At 39.3% G+C, this 23,846-nt stretch overlaps 1 protein-coding gene and 1 pseudogene across 1 annotated transcript in view; one reads left to right on the forward strand and one right to left on the reverse strand.

Annotated features, from left to right (window-relative positions):
- BDP1 (B double prime 1, subunit of RNA polymerase III transcription initiation factor IIIB) overlaps positions 1-23,846 on the forward strand; it is a 112,900-nt gene that overhangs the window by 76,121 nt on the left and 12,933 nt on the right. The window contains exons 27-36 of the mRNA XM_054489897.2: positions 2,112-2,231; positions 9,907-9,943; positions 10,423-10,515; positions 12,289-12,517; positions 12,941-13,101; positions 15,142-15,292; positions 15,810-15,990; positions 19,423-19,486; positions 20,161-20,347; positions 22,073-22,277. Coding sequence (XP_054345872.1) covers positions 2,112-2,231; positions 9,907-9,943; positions 10,423-10,515; positions 12,289-12,517; positions 12,941-13,101; positions 15,142-15,292; positions 15,810-15,990; positions 19,423-19,486; positions 20,161-20,347; positions 22,073-22,277 — 1,428 coding nt within the window. The remainder of the gene's footprint in view (positions 1-2,111; positions 2,232-9,906; positions 9,944-10,422; positions 10,516-12,288; positions 12,518-12,940; positions 13,102-15,141; positions 15,293-15,809; positions 15,991-19,422; positions 19,487-20,160; positions 20,348-22,072; positions 22,278-23,846) is intronic.
- On the reverse strand, positions 8,388-8,686 carry LOC129037080 (non-histone chromosomal protein HMG-14-like; annotated as a pseudogene).

Raw genomic sequence — 23,846 nt, forward strand, 5'->3', positions numbered from 1 at the left:
GTTACATTTATTTATTTTTCTTTTCTTTATTTTTATTTTTTTGAGATAGGGTCTTACTCCATTGCCCAGGCTGGAGTGCAGTGGCATGATTTCAGCTTGCTGCAACCTCCGCCTCCCAGGCTCAAGCAATCCTCCCACCTCAGCCTCCTGAGTAGCTGGGACTACAGGTGCACACCACCACACCCGGCTAATTTTTTTTTTTTTTTCAATAGAGACGGGGTTTTACCATGTTGTCCAGGCTGGTCTCAAACTCGCGAGCTCAAACAATCTGCCCACCTCAGCCTCCCTAAGTGCTGGGATTACAGGCGTGAGCTACCGTGCCTGGCCTATTGTTTTTAAATTCACTTTTTTGGAGACAAGATCTTGCTGTGTTGTCCAGGCTGGCCTCAAACTCCTGGGCTCAAGTGACCCTCACACCTCAGCTTCCGAGTAGCTAGAACTACAGGCATGTGCCCCTGTGCTCACTTGAATTTTTTGGTTCATCCCAGTCCTGTCAGATATTACCAAAGATTTTTCTCTAAATTTTGTATCTGAGGAAACAGATGTGGTACATACAAATGTAATTACAACAAATATGTTGGGTGGGCACAGGGTCTCATGCCCATAGTCCCAGCACTTTGGGAAGCCAAGGTGGGCAGATCGCTTGAGTGCAGGAGTTCGAGACCAGCCTAGGCAACATGGCGAAGCCTCATCTTTACAAAAAATACAAAAATTAGGCATGGTGGCACATGCCTGTAGTCCCAGCTACTTGGGGGGCTGAGGCGGGAGGATTGCTTGAGCTTGAGAGGTTGAGGCTGTAGTGAAACCCTGATAGTGCCACTGCACCCCAGCTTGGGCGATAGAGTGAGACCTTGTCTCAAAAAAAAATAACATACGTCTTGAAGGCAGATTCTCAGACTTGACTCTTTACTCACAGTTTCTACTCAGCCATGCAACGTTTTATACTGTTTTTTTCTGTTAATAAGAGAATAGGCCCAGGCGTTGTGGCCATCATCGCACCACTGCAGCTGGGGTGACATGAGTGAGACCCTGCCTCAGAATAACAAAAGAAAAACAAAAAAATAAGATAATAAGAACCAGAGTATATTGTATGTATTCTAGTAGGTAAATACCTTTTTAGTGCTCAGATTACATGGCTCTTTAAGTAATAGGACTCACAAATGAAGAGTAAATGTGAGTGAACTTCTTATTTTACATGGGTGTTGCCCTGGGTATCAAGAATCATGCAGGCTTTGGGGTTTTGGGAGAAGGGAGTTGGTGTGGGGGCAGTGGTGTGATAAATTTTTTATTTATTTATTTATTTTTGAGAACGAAGTGTCACTCTGTTGGCCAAGCTAGAGTGCAGTGGCACAATCTCGGCTCAATGCAACCTCCACCTCCTGGGTTCAAGCGATTCTCCTGCCTCAGCCTCCCCAGTAGCTGGGACTACAGACAGGCACCACCATGCCTGGCTAATTTTTGTATTTTTAGTAGAGATGGGGCTTCACTGTGTTGGCCAGGCTGGTCTTGAACTCCTGACCTCAGGTGATCTACCCGCCTCGGCCTCCCAAAGTGCTGGGATTACAGGCGTGAGCCACTGCGCCCGGCCCGATAAATACTTTTAAGGGCTTTCAACTCATTATAGATAGCTTTTATGACCGTATATAATTAGTTGATTACATGTCTGCTTTTCTTGTTAGATTGTGAATTCATTGAGGATAGGGACTGCACTTATCTTATTTGACTTTATATCCCTGTACACCTAGCCCTCTATAAATGTTAACAGACTGAACACTATAAATGTTAACAGACTGAACAGAGAAATTAGGGGAAAGTAAGGACAAAGTGAAGAAAATGGAAAATGAAATGCCAGGCACTAAGAAGATGAGTCTTAGAAAATTTGCTTACTGGTTCTAATAGTCACAGCCACCTCAAAAATTTTAAATGTTTTACTTTTGCCAAGTTGCTGTCAGTCAATAAAAGAATCACTTCATCTCATTTTTTAAGTTATGTATGAATGTGGATTATTTCTTCATTTTAGTGTTTCATCTTACTTATTCATGTTGAAGATGAGGCTTTGTTTTGCTGTTTATAGTATGCCAAAATGAAATGATGAAACTTTATTTTGACAGCTTGAAATAACTGTGAATGTCCCAGATGTAGGATGCATAGCTGTTGTTGAACATGAGCTACCAAACACAGATGTGACTACTGAAGAAATGAAACAAGAAGAAAATTTGAGTGCACCGTTTGTAAGCATCCATTTTAATATGTTTTGGCCTTTTATTCTTTGTTTACTTTGAAAAGACTGGAGGTTCATTTTGATAGCTTTAGGTTTATAAACACTTTACTTAGCTGATTTCTCTTTGTAAGGAGCTGTTAGTCTGAGTAGTAAAAACTAGTGAAAGCATTGATTTTGTTTGTTTGTGGGCAGAGCTCTTAATATCCTCATAGACTTTTACATTAAAATTCAGTTGCATTAAATTTATACTAAGTATAAACAAGTTAAAATATATTCTGTTGCGTTTTATTTGCACTCTTCCATTATTGGTATTTATTTGCCTTTGCAAGCGGAGGCTTGAAATTTTAACTTTTTAAAAGCAGCTTTATTGACATATAATTCACACACCATATGATTTTCTCATTATTTAAAGTGCACAATTAAGTGACTTCTAGTATTGTGCAAACATTATCACAGTCAATTTTAGGACATTTTCATCACCTCAAAAAGAAACCTTATTAGCAGTCACTACTCATTTCCTCCCAACCCTCCCTGGCCCAGGGAACCAATAATTTGCCTTTTGTCTTTATAGATTTGCCTGTTCTAGATGTTTCCTAGATATGAAATTATAAAATCTGATCATTTGTGTCTGGCTTCTTTCACTTAATGTAACATGTTTTTACTGTTCATCTATGTTGCAGCATGTAGTGGTACTTCCTTACTTTTTGTAGCCTAATAATATTCCATATGGATATGGTGCATTTTGTATATCAATTCATCCATTCATGAACATTTGGATTATTTTCATTTTTTGTCTGTTATACATAATGCTGCTATAAACATTCATGTAGAAGTGTTTGTGTGGATATATTTTTTTATTTCTCTTGGGTACATTTCTAAAAATGTAATTGCTGAGTCATATGGTAACTCTATGTTTCATCATTTGAGGAACTGCCAAACTGTTTTCCAAAGTAGCTATACTCTTTTACATTCCCACCAGCAGTTTATGAGGGTTCCTGTTCTTCCATGTCCTTGCCGGCACTTGTTATTTCACTTTTTGTTTTTTTTTGTTTGGTGGATTTTTTTTTTTTTTTTTTTTGAGACGGCCTTGCATTGTCACCCAAACTAGAGTGCAGTAACACAATTGTAGCACACTACAGCTTTGACCTCCTGAGTGTAAATGATCCTCTCCACTCAGCATCCCAAGTAGCTGGGACTACAGGTGTGTGCCACCATGCCCAGCTAATTTTTTTTTTTTTTTTTTTTTTTTTTGTAGAGGTGGGGTCTTGCCGTGTTGTTCAGGCTGGTCTCGTACTCCTGTCCTCAAGTGATACTTTTACCTCAGCCTTCCAAAGTGTTGGGATTACAGGCATGAGCCACTGTGTCTGGCTTGACTTTTTGGATCTAGCTGTCCTAGTGAGTGTGAAGTGGTGTCACATTGTGGTTTTGATTTGTATTTCCTTGGTGACTAATGATGTCAGGCACATTTTATGTTCCTATTGGCCATTTGCATATTATCTTTGAGAAATATCTATTCAAATCTTTTGTCTGTTTTTCTTTTATTGTGCTATTTGTCTTTTTATTGTTGAGTTGTAAGGAGTCTTTATATAATCTAGATAAAAGTCCCTTATCAGGTATATGATTTGCAAATATTTCCTCCCTTTCTGTGGGGTTGTCTTTTCACTTTCTTGATTTCCTTTAAAGCAAAAAGTTTTAAATTTTGATGAAGTTCAGTTAATCTGTTTTTTCATTTGTTGCTCATGCTTCTCTTGTCAGGTCTGAGTCCTTTGTCAAACCCAAGGTCATGAATATTTACCCATTTTTCTTCTAAAAGATGATTTTTGCTTTTACATTTAAGTCTTTGATCCATTTTGAGTTTATTTTTATACATGGATAACCTCATTATCCAACTTATTTCTTTTGCGTGTGGCTATCCATTTGCCCTATCACCATTTATTTGAAAAGACTATTCTTTCCCCATTGAATAGTCTTGGCACCCTTATCAAAAATCAGCTGACCATAGATGTATGGGTTTATTTCTGAATTCTCAATTCTGTTGCATAGATCTATATGTCTATTCTCATGCTGGTGATGCTATATTGATTACTGTTACTTTGTAGTAAGTTTTTGTTGTTGTTGTTGTTGTTGTTGAGATGGAGTCTCGTCTGTCGCCAGGATGGAGTGCAGTGGCGTGATCTCAGCTCACTGCAAGCTCCGCCTCCTGGGTTCACACCATTCTCCTGCCTCAGCCTCCCAAGTAGCTGGGACTACAGGCGCCCACCACCATGCCTGGCTAATTTTTTTGTATTTTTAGTGGAGACGGGGTTTCACCGTGTTAGTCAGGATGATCTCGATCTCCTGACCTCGTGATCCGCCCGCCTCGGCCTCCCAAAGTGCTGGGATTACAGGCATGAGCCACCGCGCCTGGCTGCTTTGTAGTAAGTTTTTGAATTGGGAAGTGTGAGTTTTACTTTATTATTTTTCAGAATGGTTTTGGCTATTGTGGGTCCCTTTCAATTCCGTATGAATTTTATTTTTATTATATTACTTTTTTTTTTGGTACACACCGGGCCTCCCAGTATTGCCCAGGCTGGTTTCAAACTCCTGGCCTCAAGTGATTCTCCGATCTCAGCTTCCCTAAGTGCTGAAATTACAGACATGAGCCACCATCCCTGGCCCCATATGAATTTTAAAATCAACTTGTCAGTTTCTGCAAAGCAGTCAGCTGGGAATCTTAGTGGGATTGCATTGCATCTGGAGATCAGTTTAGGGGGTAATGCAATCTTAACAGTGTTGAGATTCTTGATCCAGGAATATGAGATCTTTTCCCATTTATTTAGATCTTCTTTGCTTTATTTATGTTTATTTATTTTTTATTTTTAAGACAGGGTCTTGCTCTGTCATCCAGGCTGGAATGCAGTGGTGCAATCTCGGCTCACTGTAACCACCTCCCGGCTTCAAGCAATTCTTGTTCCTCACTCAGCCTCCTGAATAGCTGAGATAACAGGCATGTGCCACTACACTCAGCTATTTTTTTGTATTTTTATTAGAAATGGGGTTTCGCTATATTAGCCAGGCTGGTTTCAAACCCCTGGCCTCAAGTGATTTGCCCGCTTTGGCCTCCCAAAGTACTGGGATTACATGTGTAAGCCACCACACCTGGCTGATTGAGATCTTTTACTTTCAACAATGTTTTGTAGTTTTTAGCATATAAAGTTTGCACTTCTTTGTTAAATTTATTTCCAAGTATGTTATTTTTGTCACTATTGTGAATGGGATTGTTTTCTTTGTTTTTCTTTTTCTTTGTGTGTTTTTTTTTTTTTTTTGAGATGGAGTTTTCCTCTTGTTGCCCAGGCTGGAGTGCAATGGCGTGACCTTGGCTCACCACAACCTCTGTCTCCCTGGTTCAAGCAATTCTCCTGTCTCAGCCTCCCGAGTAGCTGGGATTACAGGCATGTGCCACCACGCCCTGCTAATTTTGTATTTTTAGTAGACATGGGGTTTCTCCATGTTGGTCAGGCTGGTCTCGAACTCCTGATCTCAGGTGATCCACCCGCCTCTGCCTCCCACAGTGCTGGGATTACAGGCCTGAGCCACCGTACCCGGCCTGGGATTGTTTTCTTAATTTCATTTTTGGATTGTTCGTTGCAAGTGTGTAGAAATAAAAATGATTTTTGTATATTAGCTTTATATCCTGCAACTTCTTTGGTGGATTCCTTAGGATTTTCTATTTGTCAAATCATGTCATCTTCTTTCTGTATTAGTTTCCTAGGATCACTGTAACAAAGTACAGATGCTCCTCAACTTATGAGGAGATTACATCCTAATAAACCCATCATAAAATAACAATTTTTTTTTTTTTTTTAAAGACAGAGTCTCACTCTGTTGCCCAGGCTGCAGTGCAATGGTGCAATCTTGGAGGCTCACTGCACCCTCCGCCTCCCAGTTTCAAGTGATTCTCCTGCCTCAGCCTCCAGAGTAGCTGGGATTACAAGCGCCCGCCACCACCCCCAACTAATTTTTGTATTTTTAGTAGAGATGGGGTTTCACCATGTTGGTCAGGCTGGTCTAGAACTTCTGACCTCAGGTGATCTGCCCACCTTGGCCTCCCAAAATGCTGGGATTACAGGTGTGAGCCACCGTGCCCGGCCTAAAATAAAAAAATTTTAAGTCGGGTACTCTTTGCACCACAAACTCAATAGCTTATAACCACAGAAAATTCTCCAGGCACTTACAGAGATGAGAAAAACAAAACAAAAAAAATTTATTCTCTCACAGCTTTAGAGTCTAGAAGTCTAAAATCAAGGTGTCACCAAGTTGGTTCCTTCCGGAGGCTCTGAGGAAGAACCATCCCATGCCTTTCTCCTGCCTCCTGGTGGTAGCCGGCAGTCCTTATCATTTCTCAGCGTGCAGCAGCATACTTCCACCCTCTGCCTCCATTACCACATGGCATTTTCCCCTTGCGTATGTGTAACCTCTCATCTTATAAGGAAAGGACACCAGTTATATTGGATTAGGACCAACTCTAATCCAACATGACCTCATCTAAATTTGATTATATCTACAAATACCCTATTTTTAAATAATGTCATGTTCATATTATTTGGGATTAAGACTTTGACATATCTTTCTAGGGGACACAGTTCAACCTTTGATACTTTCTGACCTGAATGCCTTTTATTTCTTTTTCTTGCCTAACTGCCCTGGCTAGAATCTATAGTTCAAAGTTTAATAGAAGCGAGAGTGGGCATTTTGGTCTTATTCCTGATCTTAGGGGGAAAGTATCCAGTCTTTCATCATTTATGTTTTTCATAATTGAGATTTTATTGGTTGTGTTGAGGATCAGTACACAATTCTTCACATTTATACCGAAAATCTAAAAAGCCATGTATTGTAATTATTTTTAAAAGTTACTCCGGTGACTTTCCAGCTTAAAATTTGGAGGCAAGTTTTCATTAAAAGGCTATCAAGTACCAGTATCCTTACATGTTGATAAACTGTTACATACTTCCACAATTTGCAATTAAATAACATATATACTACATACTCAAATTTTCAGTCTTTCACAGCACATTAACAAAATTATTAGGAAAACAGGACTACCACAACCAAAGATTTATAGAGTGCACACAATTCTGACAGGGAGAGCCATGATCAAGGAGTGGTTTTCTTTAGGAAGCAATTCTGCTAAAAAACAACATGGGCCCAGGCGCGGTGGCTTGTGCCTATAATCTCAGTAATTTGGGAGGTGGGAGGATCACGTGGTAGTTCAAGGCCAGCCTGGGCAACAGAGGGAGACTCTGTCTCTACAAATATATTTTTTAAAAGTTGGCCAGTCATGGTGGCATGTGCCTGTGGTCCCAGCTACTCTGGAGGCTGAGGCAGGAGGATCGCCTGGGCCCAGGAGGTTGAGGTTGCAGTGAGCTGTCATCGCCACCACCGCACCCCAGTCTGGGCATCAGAGCAAGACTCTGTCTCAAACAAACCTGAACCAGGTCGAGCGCGTTGGCTCACGCCTATAATCCCAGCACTTTAGGAGGCCGAGGCAGGCAGATCACAAGGTCAGGAGTTTGAGACCAGCCTGGCCAACATGGTGACACCCCGTCTCTACTAAAAATACAAAAAATCAGCCAGGCATGGTGACACATGCCTGTAATCCAAGCTACTTGAGAGGCTAAGGCAGGAGAATTGCTTGAACCCAGGAGGCGAAGATTGCAGTGAGTGGAGATTGCACCATTGCACTCCAGCCTAGGTGACAGAGCAAGACTCTGTCTCAAAACCAAAAAACCAAAAAAAAAAAAAAAAAAAAAAAAAAGAACCAGAACCAAACCATGGGAATAAAAGTAACTTAAAAATTTCAAGACATCAGATGCAGGATTGTGACTCCATATTGCCAGTTAATATGGTGGAATGTTAAGCTGATACCCAAGACAGTCAAAGCCTCCCATAATTCAATATCCCATACTGTTTTCTGGTTGTACCAAAAAATAAACAACTGGAAAATGATTTTTACCCTTAAAAGCATTTACACTTAAAAAATGGGATGAGGTGGGATTTCCTTCTTCTTAAAAATGTTTCTAGAGTTACTAAAAAACTTGCATTTGTGAAATAGTTGATAAAAATATTCCTCTGGAATGTACAAGAAGGGAGACAGGGACTGTTGGTAAGACATAGTATATGATATTAATCAGACTTGGCTTTTTTTCTCTCCAGCCTCATCAGAGGCTGGACTTTCCTTGGTTTCTGTTTCTCTGTTTTCTATAGGTAAATCTGATTTCTTGGTTAGCCACTTTGGTTTGTTTTCCCTTTGTTCCCCTTTTTTCTCTTGTTTGCACTTTTTTTGTTTGGAGATTTATCCTTTCCTGCTGCCTTTTTTGGCTTTGTTTCCACTTTTGCAGGAGCAGGTTTAGCTGACAGTCATACTAATCTCATCTTGGGCTCTTTCCTTCACTGCCCTTCTGCTGAGCTGACCTTCCTCTTGGGCATCTTGTGGTCGGGAGTGTGCATGCTGGGTGCCTGTGAGCTGCACCATGCTGAGAGCCTTCTCAAAGCTCTGCTGCCTGGCTGCTACCACTCCTCCCATCCTGTCTTATCATTAAGTACGATGTTACCATGGATTTTTCATAAACGTCCTTTACCAGGCTAAAGAAGTTACTTTCTATTCCTAGTTTGTTGAATGTTTCGAAATTTCATTAAAGGGTGTTGGAATTTGTCATATGCTTTTTCTGCATTTATGGAGATGATCATGTGAATTTTGTTTTTTATTGTATTGGTTTTTGGACATTAAACCAACCTTGCTTCCCCAGGATAAATTCTAGGGTCATAATGTCTAATTTTTATACATTGTTGGATTCGGCTTGCTAGTATTTTATTGGTGATTTTTATGTCCATATTCATAATAGATATTGGTCTGTACTTATGATGTCAGGAGCTGAAGTCCTACTCCCCTAGGGAAAAATGCTCTCCAGGTGGGACCTTGGGGACTGGGGGCCTTGTATTTTTGGGTGCAGCAGTTTGAGGTGGAGTCTCTGCCATGCTGAGCTGGGAGGAAGGAGAGAGAAAGAGCAGTTTTAGTTCACATAGACTCTCACCTTTGTTAGCAAATTTTCAGATTTTCTTGAACAGATATTTCTTCATTTGCTTTTTGTCGTTAGGATCAGTTTCAGAGGCTTTTAAATGTTTTGTTTTTAAAATCAGTTTCTCTGAGGAGTGGGTCAGTGAAACTTCTCAAGCTGTTGCTCTGGACATTGGTTCTGTAACTTCTTAATTTATTAAAATGCATTTAAGTTTTAAGCTACGTAGTAGTATAAAAATTTTGCAATACCCTTCCATTGATTTCCATTGGGTAAAAATTGGCCGTGGTTTCCACTGGGTAAAAATTGGCAGCAGATATGACTAGAGTTGAAGGATTATGAAAATGAAGAAGTAAAGTAAGAATGGTAGACGTACATAACAAAATGATGAGTTAAAATTTGCACATAATACAAGAAAAGGATAAAGTCAGGAGCAAGAGACACAAGAATTTTGCCTTTAAATTATTTCTGTTCTTGCTGGTGAAATTTTGTGAATAATTATAAATTAAGACAAACCAGTTTACACTATTGTAGCTAAAAGTATGGAAAGACCTCTGAAAATGTAGTGCATGTTGAGAAACAGAACATGTTTGGGGAAATATTTAAGATGTTACTTATTTTTTTCCTTTTTAGGAAATGACCACAAGTGAACATATCCAAGATGAACCAGGTAACTGTTATCAAGGAAACTGCTAAGACTACCTTGATTAACACTAGTACAGTGATTTAATAGTGGGGATAATAAATGAATCAGTTTGCTGGAGAGTTTAACAAAAAGATTCAGCTATTGAATGTGTTATCTCTATGAGAAATGTGGATTCTTGGAATGTTATTTTAGAAGGTGAATTAAAAAAATGTTTAAGAAGTATTTGAGCATTTCCTCTGGATCTTCACAAATGGGAGAGCATTTTCCTTGAAGATATTATTTAATGGGAGGGAGGCATGGTCAGTGAGTCAAAACCAACAGTGATGATTTATTTATTTGTAGCATATAACCTGAACGAAAGACTACCTTAGTAAGGGATTAATGGTTCAGAGGATATTGGAATCTGCTACTAGGAGATAAACACCTTAATTAAAAATCTTTTTCAAGTGAACAGATTTCCAGATTCATTCTTTTGTTTTAATGTTGATATATTTCCTCACAAGGTACCAATGATGGAAGCACCGAAGCTGCAATAACTTTACTTACAATGGGAGATCTAGTATTGCAGTCAGAGATCAGTAGTGAACAGGGTGATGGTAAGAATGAAAGCTAAGTCCTATCAAAAATAGAAACTTTAAAAACCTAACTTAAGAAATTATACCCACATTTGAGTAATAACCCTTTTACCTTTGAAGTTGTCTCCATTTTGTTGTTCTTCCATAAAATATGATATGTATGTATTGATCCATCCACTATTTTACTACTGTTTAGGTGTAGTGACAGCTAATTCAAGATCATGTACTTGGTTTATTAAGGATAATTTGTATTCATGGAATAGTTGCTCTAGTGAATACTACCTTTACCATCATGAATGTCATTGGTTAACTGAGCTCATTGATCACTGATTAATGATACATGTGTCTTTTGCAAAGGAGTTGCTGCTTGGGATGGTATTCACAATTAGATGACAAAGAGCACAAAGAGACAATAGCACTCATTGAAATAATTTAGTTTAAACTGTTCTCAGTTTGGACAGAGCCAAAAGATATATCAACCAAGATTTTTAATTTATTAGATGGAAATCACAGACAAGAGATAAATCTTTACTACCTCAGTATCTTTTAATTGCATGAAATGAATAATTATACTATTCCTGGTAATTATTTTGCCTGGTTGCCATTCATTTTATTTACTTATTTATTTATTTGAGATGGAGTTTGGTTATGAGTAGCCTACCATTCATCTTATGTATTTATTTGAAGCAGAGTTTCGCTCTTGTCACCCAGGCTGGAGTGCAATGGTGCGATCTCGGCTCACTGCAACCTCTGCCTCCCAGGTTCAAGCAATTCTCCTGCCTCAGCCTCTCAAGTAGTTAGGATTACAGGCGCGTGCCACCATGTCCAGCTAATTTTTGTATTTTTAGTAGAGTTGGGGTTTCACCATCTTGGCCAGGCTGGTCTCGAACTCCTGACCTCAGATGATCCACCCGCCTTGGCCTCCCAAAGTGCTGGGATTACAGGCATAAGCCACCGCACCCAGCCTCCATTCATTTTGAGTATTAGACTTTTGGGCCAGACGCGGCAGCTCACGCCAATAATACCAGCACTTTGGGAGGCCGAGGCTGGTGAATGCTTGACCTCAGGAGTTCAAGACCAGCCTGGGCAACATGGTGGAACCCCATCTCTACAAAAAATACAAAAAATTAGGCAGGTATGGTGGTGTACATCTGTAGTCCTAGCTGCTTGGGAAGCTGAGGTGGGAGGATCGCTTGAGCTCAGGAGGTCAAAGGCTTCAGTGAGCTGAGATTGCACCACTGCACTCCAGCCTGGGTGACAAAGTGAGACCCTGTCTCAAAAATAGATAAATAAAGACATATTAGACTTTTAGGCTTGGAACCATGTATTTATCAGGAAAGTCTCTGATTTGTGTTCTGTATAGGGCTCCTTTCTTAGTGGCAGAGTATTGCAGTAGAGCCTGTCAAAAACATATAGAACATAAAGTACATATAGAACATAAAGGTTTTAAAAATCTTAAATGCTGGCAGTGCTGTCTATCTTGAAATCCATCTGAGATTATATAATTACTGAAAGTAACAAAAGGACTCATTTTTACTAATAATCGGATAAAATTCCAGCCTATAAGGATTATTAAGCTCACAACAGGTCAAATCCCTGGCATGAAATAGGGAGATCATAAATTTACAGCCAACAAGAGCAAACTTTATTTATTTTTAAAATCTTTTTCTATTGCTGCTGCACAAATGAAGCAAACTTTAATAATACAGAATTTTACAATTACTAAATGTTGAGGAATTTATTTTGAGCATCTATAATTTGGTCCATTTTAATTTTCTGTTTTTTTTTCTTCAGTAGGAGTGTGTATACTTCCTCATGTTCATTCAAAGGATAAAAGCCATATTCCTTCTAGCCTAGATAATGTAAATCACAAAATTGTTCATGAATGTCAGGAGCTTTCTTCACCTGTCATTACTACATCTCCTGCATCATTTGAAGAAAACAAGATTGTATTGGAGGAACAAAGTTCCAGAGAAGAAATAAGTTTAATGGAGAAAGTAAAGGAGAATGCTACACCAACCAGGTTTATTTTAGTATTCAATTAATAAATATTACTAAAACCACCATCAAATTAGTTAATAGCTTTGAGTAATGCTTGTAAATGTAAAGTAGGCAATGCTAATTTCTTACCCTTTAAAGATGGACTGATTTTGATTTTAGGTTAATGGCTTGCATGTTTAAATTATAGTAGTAAATGTTGTGTATCTTTGAAGCTTTAATGAAATAGATTTATGTAAATGTCTCTGTTTTACAAATACAGACTAAATTCTCTTCTTAAGACCTCTAGTAAAGTTACTACTTTGTAATTTTAGTATTAAGAAATGAACACTTGTAGACTGTGTGGCACCTAACAGGTCATTCACTCTATCAGTGCTAGACAGACTGTATTAATGTGAGAGAGCAAGATCTAACATGATTCATAAATTTCTCTATCTTCTGTTTTTAGGAATACAATTTCTAATGTGACCAGTAATTTGAGAATAAGAAGTAGACTTGCCAAGCCTAAACCAAATCTTGAGAAGACTTTAGGGACCAACAGACTTGATGATTATCAGGAAGTTTCCAGTTTGTGTGTAACCAAAGGGGCAGAAATGGAAACTCAAAGAGGTAAATTTTATTCTCTTAATTTGTTGCAAAATCATTTTGACACAAGAAATTACGTTAACATTTCAAAGAAATATTTGGTCATTAAATTGTTTTAACTTACAATAAAATAGTTTCAAATTAAAAAGTAAGATGAGCTATAAAATAAATATCCATAAATCTACCAATTGGTTTTGGTAATTAATACCATTTTGCTATATTTGTTTGACCAATTTTTTGTCCTTTTATTCTCTCTCTGTCTTTCTCTTTCTCTTTCTCTCATTCCTCTCTCTCATAGTTTACCCTTGAACTAGGGGCAGTGACCTCCCCATTCAGTCAGAAATTTGTGTATAGGCTGGGTGCAGTGACTCACACCTGTAATTCCAGCACTTTGGGAGGCTTGAGCCCAGGAGTTCGAGGCCAGCCTGGACAACATAGTGAGACCCTGTCTCTTATGAATTGAAAACATATATATATATATATATATATTCATGTATAACTTTTGACTCCCCAAAAACTACCTACTAATGGCTTACTGTTGATCAGAAGCCTTATTGATAAGATAGTTAATTAACACATATTTTGTATTTTATTTGTGTTATATACTGTATTCTTATGATAAAATGGGCTGGAGAAAATTTTAAAAAATTGTTTTTTCTGTTTTTTCAACTGATGTCGTTGAGCCATAGAGAAATGAAAATGTTATTAAGAAAGTCAGACTGGGGCTGGGCACTGTGGCTCATGCCTGTAATCCCAGCACTTTGGGAAGCCAAGGTGGGTGGCTCACTTGATGAAACCAGACTGGGCTGGGCAACAAGGCAGAATCCCATCTCTACAAAAGTACAAAAATTAGCCAGGCATGGTGGCGCATGTCTGTAGTCCTAGCTACTCAGGAGGCTGAGGTGGGAGTATCACCTGAGCCCGGGGAGGTTGAGGTCGCAGTGAACTGTGATCATGCCACTGTCGGCCTGGGCAGCAGAGTGAGACTCCATCTCAAAAAAAGAAAAAAGAAAATCAGGCTGGGCACGGTGGTGGTGCACACCTGAAATCCTAGCCCTTTGGGAGGCAGAGGCAGGAAGACCACGTGAGCCCAGGAGTTTTGAGACCAGCTTGGGCAATATAGGGAGACCTTGTCTGTACAAAATAATTTTTAACAGTTAGCCAGACGTGGTGGCACACACCTGTGGTCCCAGCTACTCAGAGGTTTGAGCTCGCAAGATCAAGGCTGTCGTAAATTGTGGTATTGCCACTGCACTCTAGCCTGGGTGACAGAGCAAGACCCTGTCTCAAAGAAAAATAAAAGGAAGAAAATTATAAGGAAGAGAAAATACATTTTCAGTACCGCATTGTATTTATCAGTACCAAAAGTTTATGTCATCTGTTTACAAGATGAAACATCTGTCTGAAATGGTGGGCAACCCCAACTACAGGTGTCAATCTGTAATACATATCAAGCAATTCAGCTTTTTCTTATAATGTTATGACTTTTCTCTGCTTCTTGGGAGTGCTTCCAACATCATTAATGATACTTTGTAGGGATCCCATGGTGTTATTCACAGTATTGCACTAAACATGATGAAAAATACATGAGAACCATGAGAGGTCACCTTTTCTAAAACCTCTCTCAACATGCAGTCTCAAATTACCTCTTCTATATAGAAGTCTTTTTTTCCCGATTTGTGGTATTATTCTTTGCAGTGCAGCTCCTTCTCCAAGACTTCCTCTAAAGTGGAACTAGCCAAACCTCCGTGTACCCACCTCGAAGTCTCTTTTATATGTTGAGTTTCTAATTATTGATGCTAGTACCGTAAAGTGAGGATACAATTATCATGGTGGGCATGAGTGAGATATTTGCAGAACAGGATTTATTAATCATCTGTTTTACTGTTCAAAAATCTATTAGCCAGGACTTTCTGCTATGTGTGTAAGCCTGATTTGTGGAATAAGAGAAGTTTGGAAGACTCACTATATAGGGATCTTCCTTTTAAGAGGGCATATGTTTCTAATACAGGGATTTTAGCTGTATTATTTTGGTCTATATCATAAGTGTGCTTTTTGTTTAAGAAACAGAGAAAAATGCTTCCAAAGCAACAGAATTGGAAAATAAAAACCTCGGACCAGTTACAACAGCAGAGAATAAGGATCAGAGCAAACTGGCATGTGTACATGGTATCAAAGGGACCAGTATTTCTTCAGAAGTAAACCTAACTGAAAGGTAAAAGAGTGAAGAGGTTCTGAGATTCAGTTTATATTGTTTCAGCTATAGCCTTAAGTTGTGGCTGTAAGAATTTGAAAAAGAGGTTCTGGCCGGGCGCGGTGGCTCACGCCTGTAATCCCGGCACTTTGGGAGGCCAAGACGGGAGGATCACGAGGTCAGGAGATCGAAACCATCCTGGCTAACACGGTGAAACCCCGTCTCTACTAAAAAATACAAAAAATTAGCCGGGCGTGGTGGTGGGCGCCTGTAGTCCTAGCTACTTGGGAGGCTGAGGCAGGAGAATGGTGTGAACCTGGGAGGCGGAGCTTGCAGTGAGCCAAGATCGTGCCACTGCACTCCAGCCTGGGCGACAGAGCAAGACTCTGTCTCAAAAAAAAAAGAAGTCCTATTGCATCAAATATGTTTTAAAAGTTTGAAAATCATTTAATTAGATGATCTTTTACACACCTAGCTCTAAAAATAATTCCATGATTTGCCTGATTTCAAATGACGTGCATGCTAAACTCTCTTTCAGAAACGAAAATCAAGAAGAGAGCTCTCAGGAGGTTCACATGTTGTCAGTTGCTCCAGTTGCTTTCTCTGAGACAGGGCCCTGCACACTTGGTTTGGATAGGGGTCTTGGTGAAAATTCTGTTGAAGAGCCCCAGATAAAGGACTCTAAAGGAGACAGTGTGCTTACACTTCCTGTGCCAGAGGTAAAAGAATGTACAGTATAATAAGGGATAGCAAGGTGTTTTCCTCCATTAAAAAAAAAAAAGGTATAATTTACATACAATAAACTTCACCTCTTTTATCTTCATTTTTCTTTATTTCTTTTTTTTTTTTTGGAGACAGTCTTGTTCTGTTGCCCAGGCCAGAGTGCAGTGGTATGATCTCAGCTCACTGCAACCTCTGCCACCCAGATTCAACAGATTCTCCTGCCTCAGCCTGCCAAGTAGCTGGGACTACAGGCATATGTCACCACAGCCAGCTAGGTTTTGTATTTTTAGTAGAGACAGGGTTTGCCATATTGGCCAAGCTGGTCTTGAACTCCTGGCTTCAAGTGATCCACCCGCGTTGGCCTCCAAAAGTGTTGGAATTACAGGCATGAGCCACTGTGCTTGGCTAACTTCACCCTTTTTAGTGTACAGTTCTTCAGGTTTTTATAACTATGCAGTCATGTAACCAATACATGAACAGTTCCATAAAAAGTTCCCCAAGTGAGAGAAGCCTTGGACTTGAAGAACATGTATACATTATCCAGTTAAAGGGAGAGGAACATGTGTGTGTAAAGAACAGGTGTGGACCGGTTGCAGTGGCTCACACCTATAATGCCATTAAAAAAAAAAAAAGCCAGGCATGGTAGCATTTGCCTGTAGTCCCAGCTACTCAGGAGGCTGAAGTGGGAGGATCATTTCAGCCTGGGAGGTAGAGGCTGCAGTGAGCTGCGGTTGCCATGCACTCCAGCCTGGCAGACAGAGTGACACTCTGTTTCCAAGAACAAACCAGTATGAAACAGCATGTAAGTAGTATGACTGGAATATTAATGAAGAAAGTGATTAGAGATGAACTTAGAAAGATAGCCTGCAGACAGATCATAAAAGGATTTTTATGACTTGCTAAGGAGTTTGGTTACATTTAAAGTTACGAGATTCCTCACCCCACCCTGACTTTTTAATTTTTACTTTTTATTTTGAAAAATTTTACTTAGAAGTTACAAAAATCTTACAAAGAATTATCCTATACACTTCACTTTGATTCATTAATTGTCAATATTTTGCCTCATTTGTTTTTTTACTCTGTCTTGCTCTCCATCTGTATAGATAAATACTTGGCTGGGCGGGGTAGCTCATGCCTGTAATCCCAGTACTTTGGGAGGCCGAGGTGGGCAGATCACCTGAGGTCAGGAGTTCAAGAACAGCCTGGCAAACAAGGTGAAACCCCATCACTACAAAAATACAAAAATTAGCCAGGCGTGGTGGCATGCACCTGTAATCCCAGCTACTTGGGAGGCTGAGGTGTGAGAATTGCTTGAACCCAGGAGACAGAGGTTGCAGTGACCAAAGATCGTGCCATTGCACTCCAGCCTGGGCAACAGAACAAGACTCTGTCTCAAAAAAAACCAAAAATCTGAATCATTTGAAAGTAGGTTGAGTCCATAAATACCTCGTCTTGTATCTAATAAGGACAAGGAAGTTCTCTTACAGAGAAAGAACAGTACTGTTGTCACACTCAGTATTACTACACTATTTAACATTGTCTCAACAATATGTAATATACAGTTTCCATTCCAGTTTCCCTAGTTGTCCCAATCATGTCCATTATAGCTTTTTTTCTTTTTGAGACAGTCTTATTCTGTCACCCAGGCTGGAGTGCAGTGGCGCGATCTCAGCTCACTGCAACCTCCGCCTCCCAGGTTCAAGTGATTCTTGTGCCTCAGCCTCCCAAGTAGCTGGGATTAAAGGTGTGTGCCACCACACCTGACTAATTTTTTTGTATAATATTTTTAGTAGAGATGGGGTTTCACTATGTTGGCCGGGCTGGTCTTGAACTCCTGGCCTCAAATGATCTGCCCACCTCAGCCTCCCAAAGTGCTGGGATTACAGGTGTGAGCCACCATGTCTAGCCAGCTTTTTTTTTCTTTTTCTTAGATTCAAGATCCAATCAGGGCTCTCACATTGCATTTGATTATCCTTTCTCCTTATTTTCCTTTAATCTAGAGTATTTTTCTTGTCTTTTTGTTCACAAAAGAGAAAAAGCAAGAGAAGTTTAGACCAGTCTAGGCTGGCCTACAGTCTGGATTTCTTTTTTTTAATTGCTTCCTCATTACTAGATTCAACTTACATATTTTAGGGCAAGATTACTATGTAGGTAATAATGTGTTCTTCCTTTTGTATCACATCGGGAGACACATAATGTCAGTTTGTCCCATTATTGGTGATGCTGACTGATCACTTGGCTAGAATGGTACCTGCCAGGTTTCTTCATTATAATGGCATCTTTTCCATTCTGTATTAGTAATTTGTCAAATGAGACCAACGCAGCAAGCTGTTACCCTGTAGTTTTAATATCCACTGATGATTCCTGCCTTAATCAGTTATTGACATTGTTGGTTACAAAATGAAAGTTTTAAGATTTTAAGCAGGCCGGGCGCAGTGGCTCACACCTGCAATTCCAGCACTTTGGGAGGCTGAGGCGAGTGGATCATAAGGTCAAGAAATTGAGATCATCCTGGCCAACACGGTGAAACTCTGTCTCTACTAAAAATACAAAAATTAGCTGGCCATGGTGGTGTGTGCCTGTAGTCCCAGCTACTCGGGAGACTGAGGCAGGAGAATTGCTTGGACCCAGGAGGCGGAGGGGCGGAGGTTGCAGTGAGCTGAGATTGCGCCACTGCACTCCAGTCTGGCGACAGAGCGAGACTGTCTCAAAAAAAAATAATAATAATAAAATGAAATAAAATAAAATAATAAAAGATTTTAAGCAGTAGAAGCCCGGCATAGTGTCTTACACCTATAATCCCAGCACTTTGGGAGGCTGAGGTGGGTGGATCACTTGAGCCCAGGAGTTTGAAACCAGCCTGGGCAACATGGCAAAACCCCATCTCTACCCCCGAAAAATAAAAAAAATTAGCCAGGTGTGGTGGCGTGCATCTGTACTCCCAGCTACTCAGGAGGTTGAGGTGGGAGGATCGCTTGAGCCCAGGAGGCGGAGGTTGTGGTGAGCTGAGAGATTTTAAGCAGTAGAGAATTACAGTCAGGATTGCATTTTAGAAAAACCATGTTTGTGGTTTTTTGGAAAACGGGAGGGAACCATACTGCATGCAGGGAAAGCAGTTTGCCTTCATTCAGATGTCACCTACTATGGGAGTAGAGAAAAAGTTGTGGGGTTTGGGTCTCTATCCTGTTGCTTCAAAAATCATTTCCTAAAATGCACATATTTAACAATGTAGTCAGGATTCTTTGTATTAATATTTATTTAAATGAATCAAAAGTTTATTGGAACAGCCTAAAGCTTCAAACACTTGAAAACTGTATATGGTTAGATGTTGTTGAGTTAATCTCTTCACCATATCATATTGACAGGAATAACTTTTTAAATGTAAGATTTGGCCAACCTGACTCTTTCATTTTAATTTTTTATGGCAGTATACACCAACAAGTATTCCAGAAGTCCAACAAGAGAATATAATCAATCCTCAAGACCTAACAGGTATGATCATATGCTTCAGTGACATGTCATAGAACTTAGTTGTATGATTTTTACCCCTTATTTAACTGTGGAAAAACATAAAACAGTTTTATTTTAGTCTATGCTGGCCTTAAATTTAAAAAGTTTTGTAGAAACACCTTGAAGTATTTTGCATATCAGTTTTGTTTTTCAGAGTCATAAATCTTCTCCCTAGTATATCACCTTTATCCTTTATGAAATTACTTCTTGGGCCAGTCATGGTGGCTCACTTTGGGAGGCAGAGGTGGGTAGATCACTTGAGGCCAGGAGTTCGAGACCAGCCTGGCCAACATGGTGAAACACCATCTCTACTAAAAATACAAAACTAGCCAGGCACGGTGGCACACACCTGTAATCCCATCTACTTGGGAGGCTGAGGCACAAGAATTGCTTGAACCCAGGAGGCGGAGGTTGCAGTGAGCCGAGATTGTGCCACTGTATTTCAGCCTGGGCGACAGAGCGAGACTCTGTCTCCCCCGCAAAAAAAAGGAGGGAACTTACTTCCTCAGGCTGGGGGGTCGTTGGGGGGAGCATTTACTTATTTAGCCTTGACGATAAGTTGTCCTGAGACTGTCTTTTTAGAAATGAAATAAATTAATGATACTCTGTTATTTCATAGGTGAGCTTTTTTATTACTAACTTTTAAACTTTGATAGTGAATCTAGTTGCTAATGTACCTCAAGATGGAGAAGATGAACAAGCCTTTATTTTAACTCTGGTGGAAATCCCAACCAATGCAGTAGAAGAATTTACTGATGCCACTGCACAGTTCATGCCAAACCCTTTACTGCCAGCTCCCATATTGGTCAAATCAGTGAATACCGAAGAAAGGGGTGACATGAGGTAACGAATGAGTGAAACTGTTTTTGCTAGGAGGAAAAGTGATTTATGAATTAAGTAGCATTGATTGAACAAACCATTCACCGATATTAGTTGTTATTGTTGCGGAGATCTTATTTATCATTTATGTGGTAAGTTAGAGAAGAAATGTAATGTGGTAGATTTTATATCTGATAAAGATGCCACTTAAATGTTTCATGTATTAGTTTTGTATGAAACTTGTTTATTAAGTTATTTTGAAAGCTAAAAAAATTAACAGTCTAGATCATAAAATGATACCTGTTAAGAGTGTGGTTACTTTGTATAAACATACACATATGAAACTGTGAAATATGCATTCACAGAAAGTTGTGAAAATAGTACAGTGGTAATAAATATAGTTTTTTTTCTTTTCTTAAGAGACAGGGACTTGCTTTGGTGCCCAGGCTAGAGTGCCAGGCTAAAGTGTAGTGGTGCCATCATAGTTCACTGCATCCTTGAACTCCTGGGCGCAAGAGATCCTCCTGGCCAGGCATGGTGGCTTGCGCCTTTAATCCCAGGGCTTTGGGAGGCCGAGGTGGGCAGATCACCTGAGGTCAGGAGTTGAAGGCCAGCTTGGCCAACATGGCGAAACTCCATCACTACTACAAATACAAAAATTAGCTGGGCATGGTGGCCTGCGCCTGTAATCCCAGCTACTCAGGAGACGGAGGCAGGAGAACCACTTGAACCCGGGAGGTGGAAGTTGCAGTGAGCTGAGATTGCACCACTGCACTCTAGCCTGGGTGATAGAGTGAGAAAAAAAAAAAAAGATCCTCCTGCTTCAGCCTTTCAAGTAGCTTCTCAGCTACAGGTGCGCACCACCGTGGTTAGCTAATTAAAAAAAAAATTTTTTTTGTTTTTTCAGAGGTAGAGTCTTGCTCTGGTACCCAGGTTTGTCTTGAACTCCTGGCCTCATGCATTCCTCCCATATTGGCCTCCCAAAGTGCTGAGATTACAGGCATGAGCCACTGTGCCCAGCTATTCTTGATACTCTTATTTTAATTCTTTATTTTGGAAGTAAGTTATATCTTAATTAATTAAGATAATTAATTAAGATAATTGTCCATCGTGTAGCATTAGAAATTGAAGACTTTAATATTTTTATTTTTGGAGACAGAATCTTGCTCTGTTGCCCAGGTGGAGTGTAGTGGCGTGATCTCAGCTCATTGCGACCTCCACCTCCCGGGTTCAAGTGATTCTCGTGCCTAAGCCTCCCAAGTAGCTGGGACTACAGGTGCGTGCCACCACACCCGGCTAATTTTTTGTATTTTTAGTAGAGACGGGGTTTCACCATGTTGACCAGGCTGGTCTCAAACTCCTGGCCTCAGGTAATACACCTGCCTCAGCCTCCCAAAGTGTTGGGATTACAGGCGTGAGCCACTGCACCTGGACTAGAAGCGACATTTTAGGTTAAACGTTTAACTTTACAATCAGGGAAAATACCATTAAATATTCAGATTTAATTCAATATTATGGAATTTAAGTTATAAGCCTTTAAGTATGAATGGAGCTCAAAACTATTAATAGCATTTTTGTGGCCATGGCCATGTATCTCTTAGTTTGGAGTTTTTTGGTTTTATTGGAATTTTCACTGGAATACCTCAGCCTTTAACCTTATTATTGGAAGGATTTCTAGGATCCTTTAAAAAAAAAAGTGTTAAATAACTTCTAATTCAGTAATTTAGTATGCATTTCTTTTCTATGCAGTATTTGCTTACCAGCAACTTCAGTTGGTCAAGATGCCATGGGTTTATCTATTTCTGGAAGAGATAATTCTAAAAAGCCTCCTGATAATTTGGATCTTGTATCTAGGAAGAGATTTCAATGCAGTCTTGATAAAAATGACCACATTCCTCCTGCCAAAAAACGTTCACTCACTTTAAGAGATGACTGTCAAGAATATACCTCTGAGGTAAGGTAGAATCATTAAGTAAGATAGCCATATTGCAACAGATCTGTTTCTATTTTTCCTTTCTTCTCTTTAAACTTTTAGATATATATAAAGATAGTTCTGACATTTATCATCATAAGTTATTCAAGTAAAACTGGTTTTGGATTATCACTTTTAACCAATGGTAAATGAAAATTGATGGAGAGTAATCAAGAAACTTATTCCCAGTTCTGTATTGGTGGCTAAAAATAAGACCAAAAGCATTATATATGTCTGGATCTTGGCTCTACCACCTAGTAGCTGTAACACCTTAGGCAAGATACTTCATCTCTCTCTCTGATCAGGTTTCCTAATATGTAAAATGATAATACTAATATCATCATCATCATGCTTAAAGCTACCCATTTCTTTTAGGAGTAAAACCATAGCCTTTAGTGCCCCACATTGTCTTGCTGATTTTTGTCTCTAGTCTCATTTCGTGCCAGCTTCTGCCTCACTTTCTGGCCACATTGGCCATCTTTCAATTCCTTAAATGTGTCGGGACACTGCATTTGATGTACCTTCTGTGTGAAACATTCCCTTGAAAAACATACAGACTTCTTTAGTTCAGTCATCACTGCCTCAGGGAAGTCCGGCCAGACCATGCAAATTCAATCACCAACCACTATGTTGTAGGTTTCCTAGTACCTCTTGTTTTTATATTCATCTAGTACTCATCATAATTTGTAACTACACTATGGAAAAGTCCTTTTAAAATCCGTGTTCTCAAAGAGAAAGTTAAAGCCCAATAGTTCTTGAGTAATAGTTGACAAAGAGCAAGTGTACTTTTATATATTTGGTGAGTAAAAAAAATGGCATATCCCAGAACTGTTTTATTTTCTCTTGTTATGGGTAAGATTGAACATCTTTTCATATGCTTAAGAGCCATGTGTATTTCCTTTTCTATGAACTGACTTTTCCTTTACCCATTTTTCAATTAGATTATTGATCTTTTTCTTAGAGAACTGGAAGAACTCTTATATATGTCTGTGGTAATGAGTTGCAAATCTTTTTTCCCAGTTTGTCATTGTCTCTTGACTCTGCTTTCTTTGTTGTTGTTTTCTTATGCAGAACTTTTGGATTAACTTTTTATATGAACATTTCCAGACATATTAAAAGATAGACTAGGTATAATGTGCCCGCATGTACCAGTCACCCAGTTTCAATAATTTATCAGCATTCCATGCAGACATTATTTTGTTTTGTTTCAAAAATATCTTTAATGACATGGACAAAAGACCATAGTACTTTACTAAGTACAAAACTAGGTCACCAGACTATGATATGCCATTTAAAAAATGGTAGTTATACAGTGGTGTGAATATGTAAGAAAAGTATAATGTCTATTTGGCTTATTTGTGATTTTTATTTTTTAAACTTTGTTTTTAGCATTTTAACAATTTTTTAAAAATTGCTTTTACTGGTTGAGTATCCTTTATTCGAAATGCTTAGGACCAGAAGTGTTTCAAATTTCAGATTTTTTTGAATTTTGGAATAATTGCATTATACTTACATTTGTATTATATTTAACAGTTCCACATCCCAAACCTG

Source organism: Pongo pygmaeus, chromosome 4, assembly GCF_028885625.2.
Source record: "Pongo pygmaeus isolate AG05252 chromosome 4, NHGRI_mPonPyg2-v2.0_pri, whole genome shotgun sequence".
Classification (NCBI taxonomy): domain Eukaryota; kingdom Metazoa; phylum Chordata; class Mammalia; order Primates; family Hominidae; genus Pongo; species Pongo pygmaeus.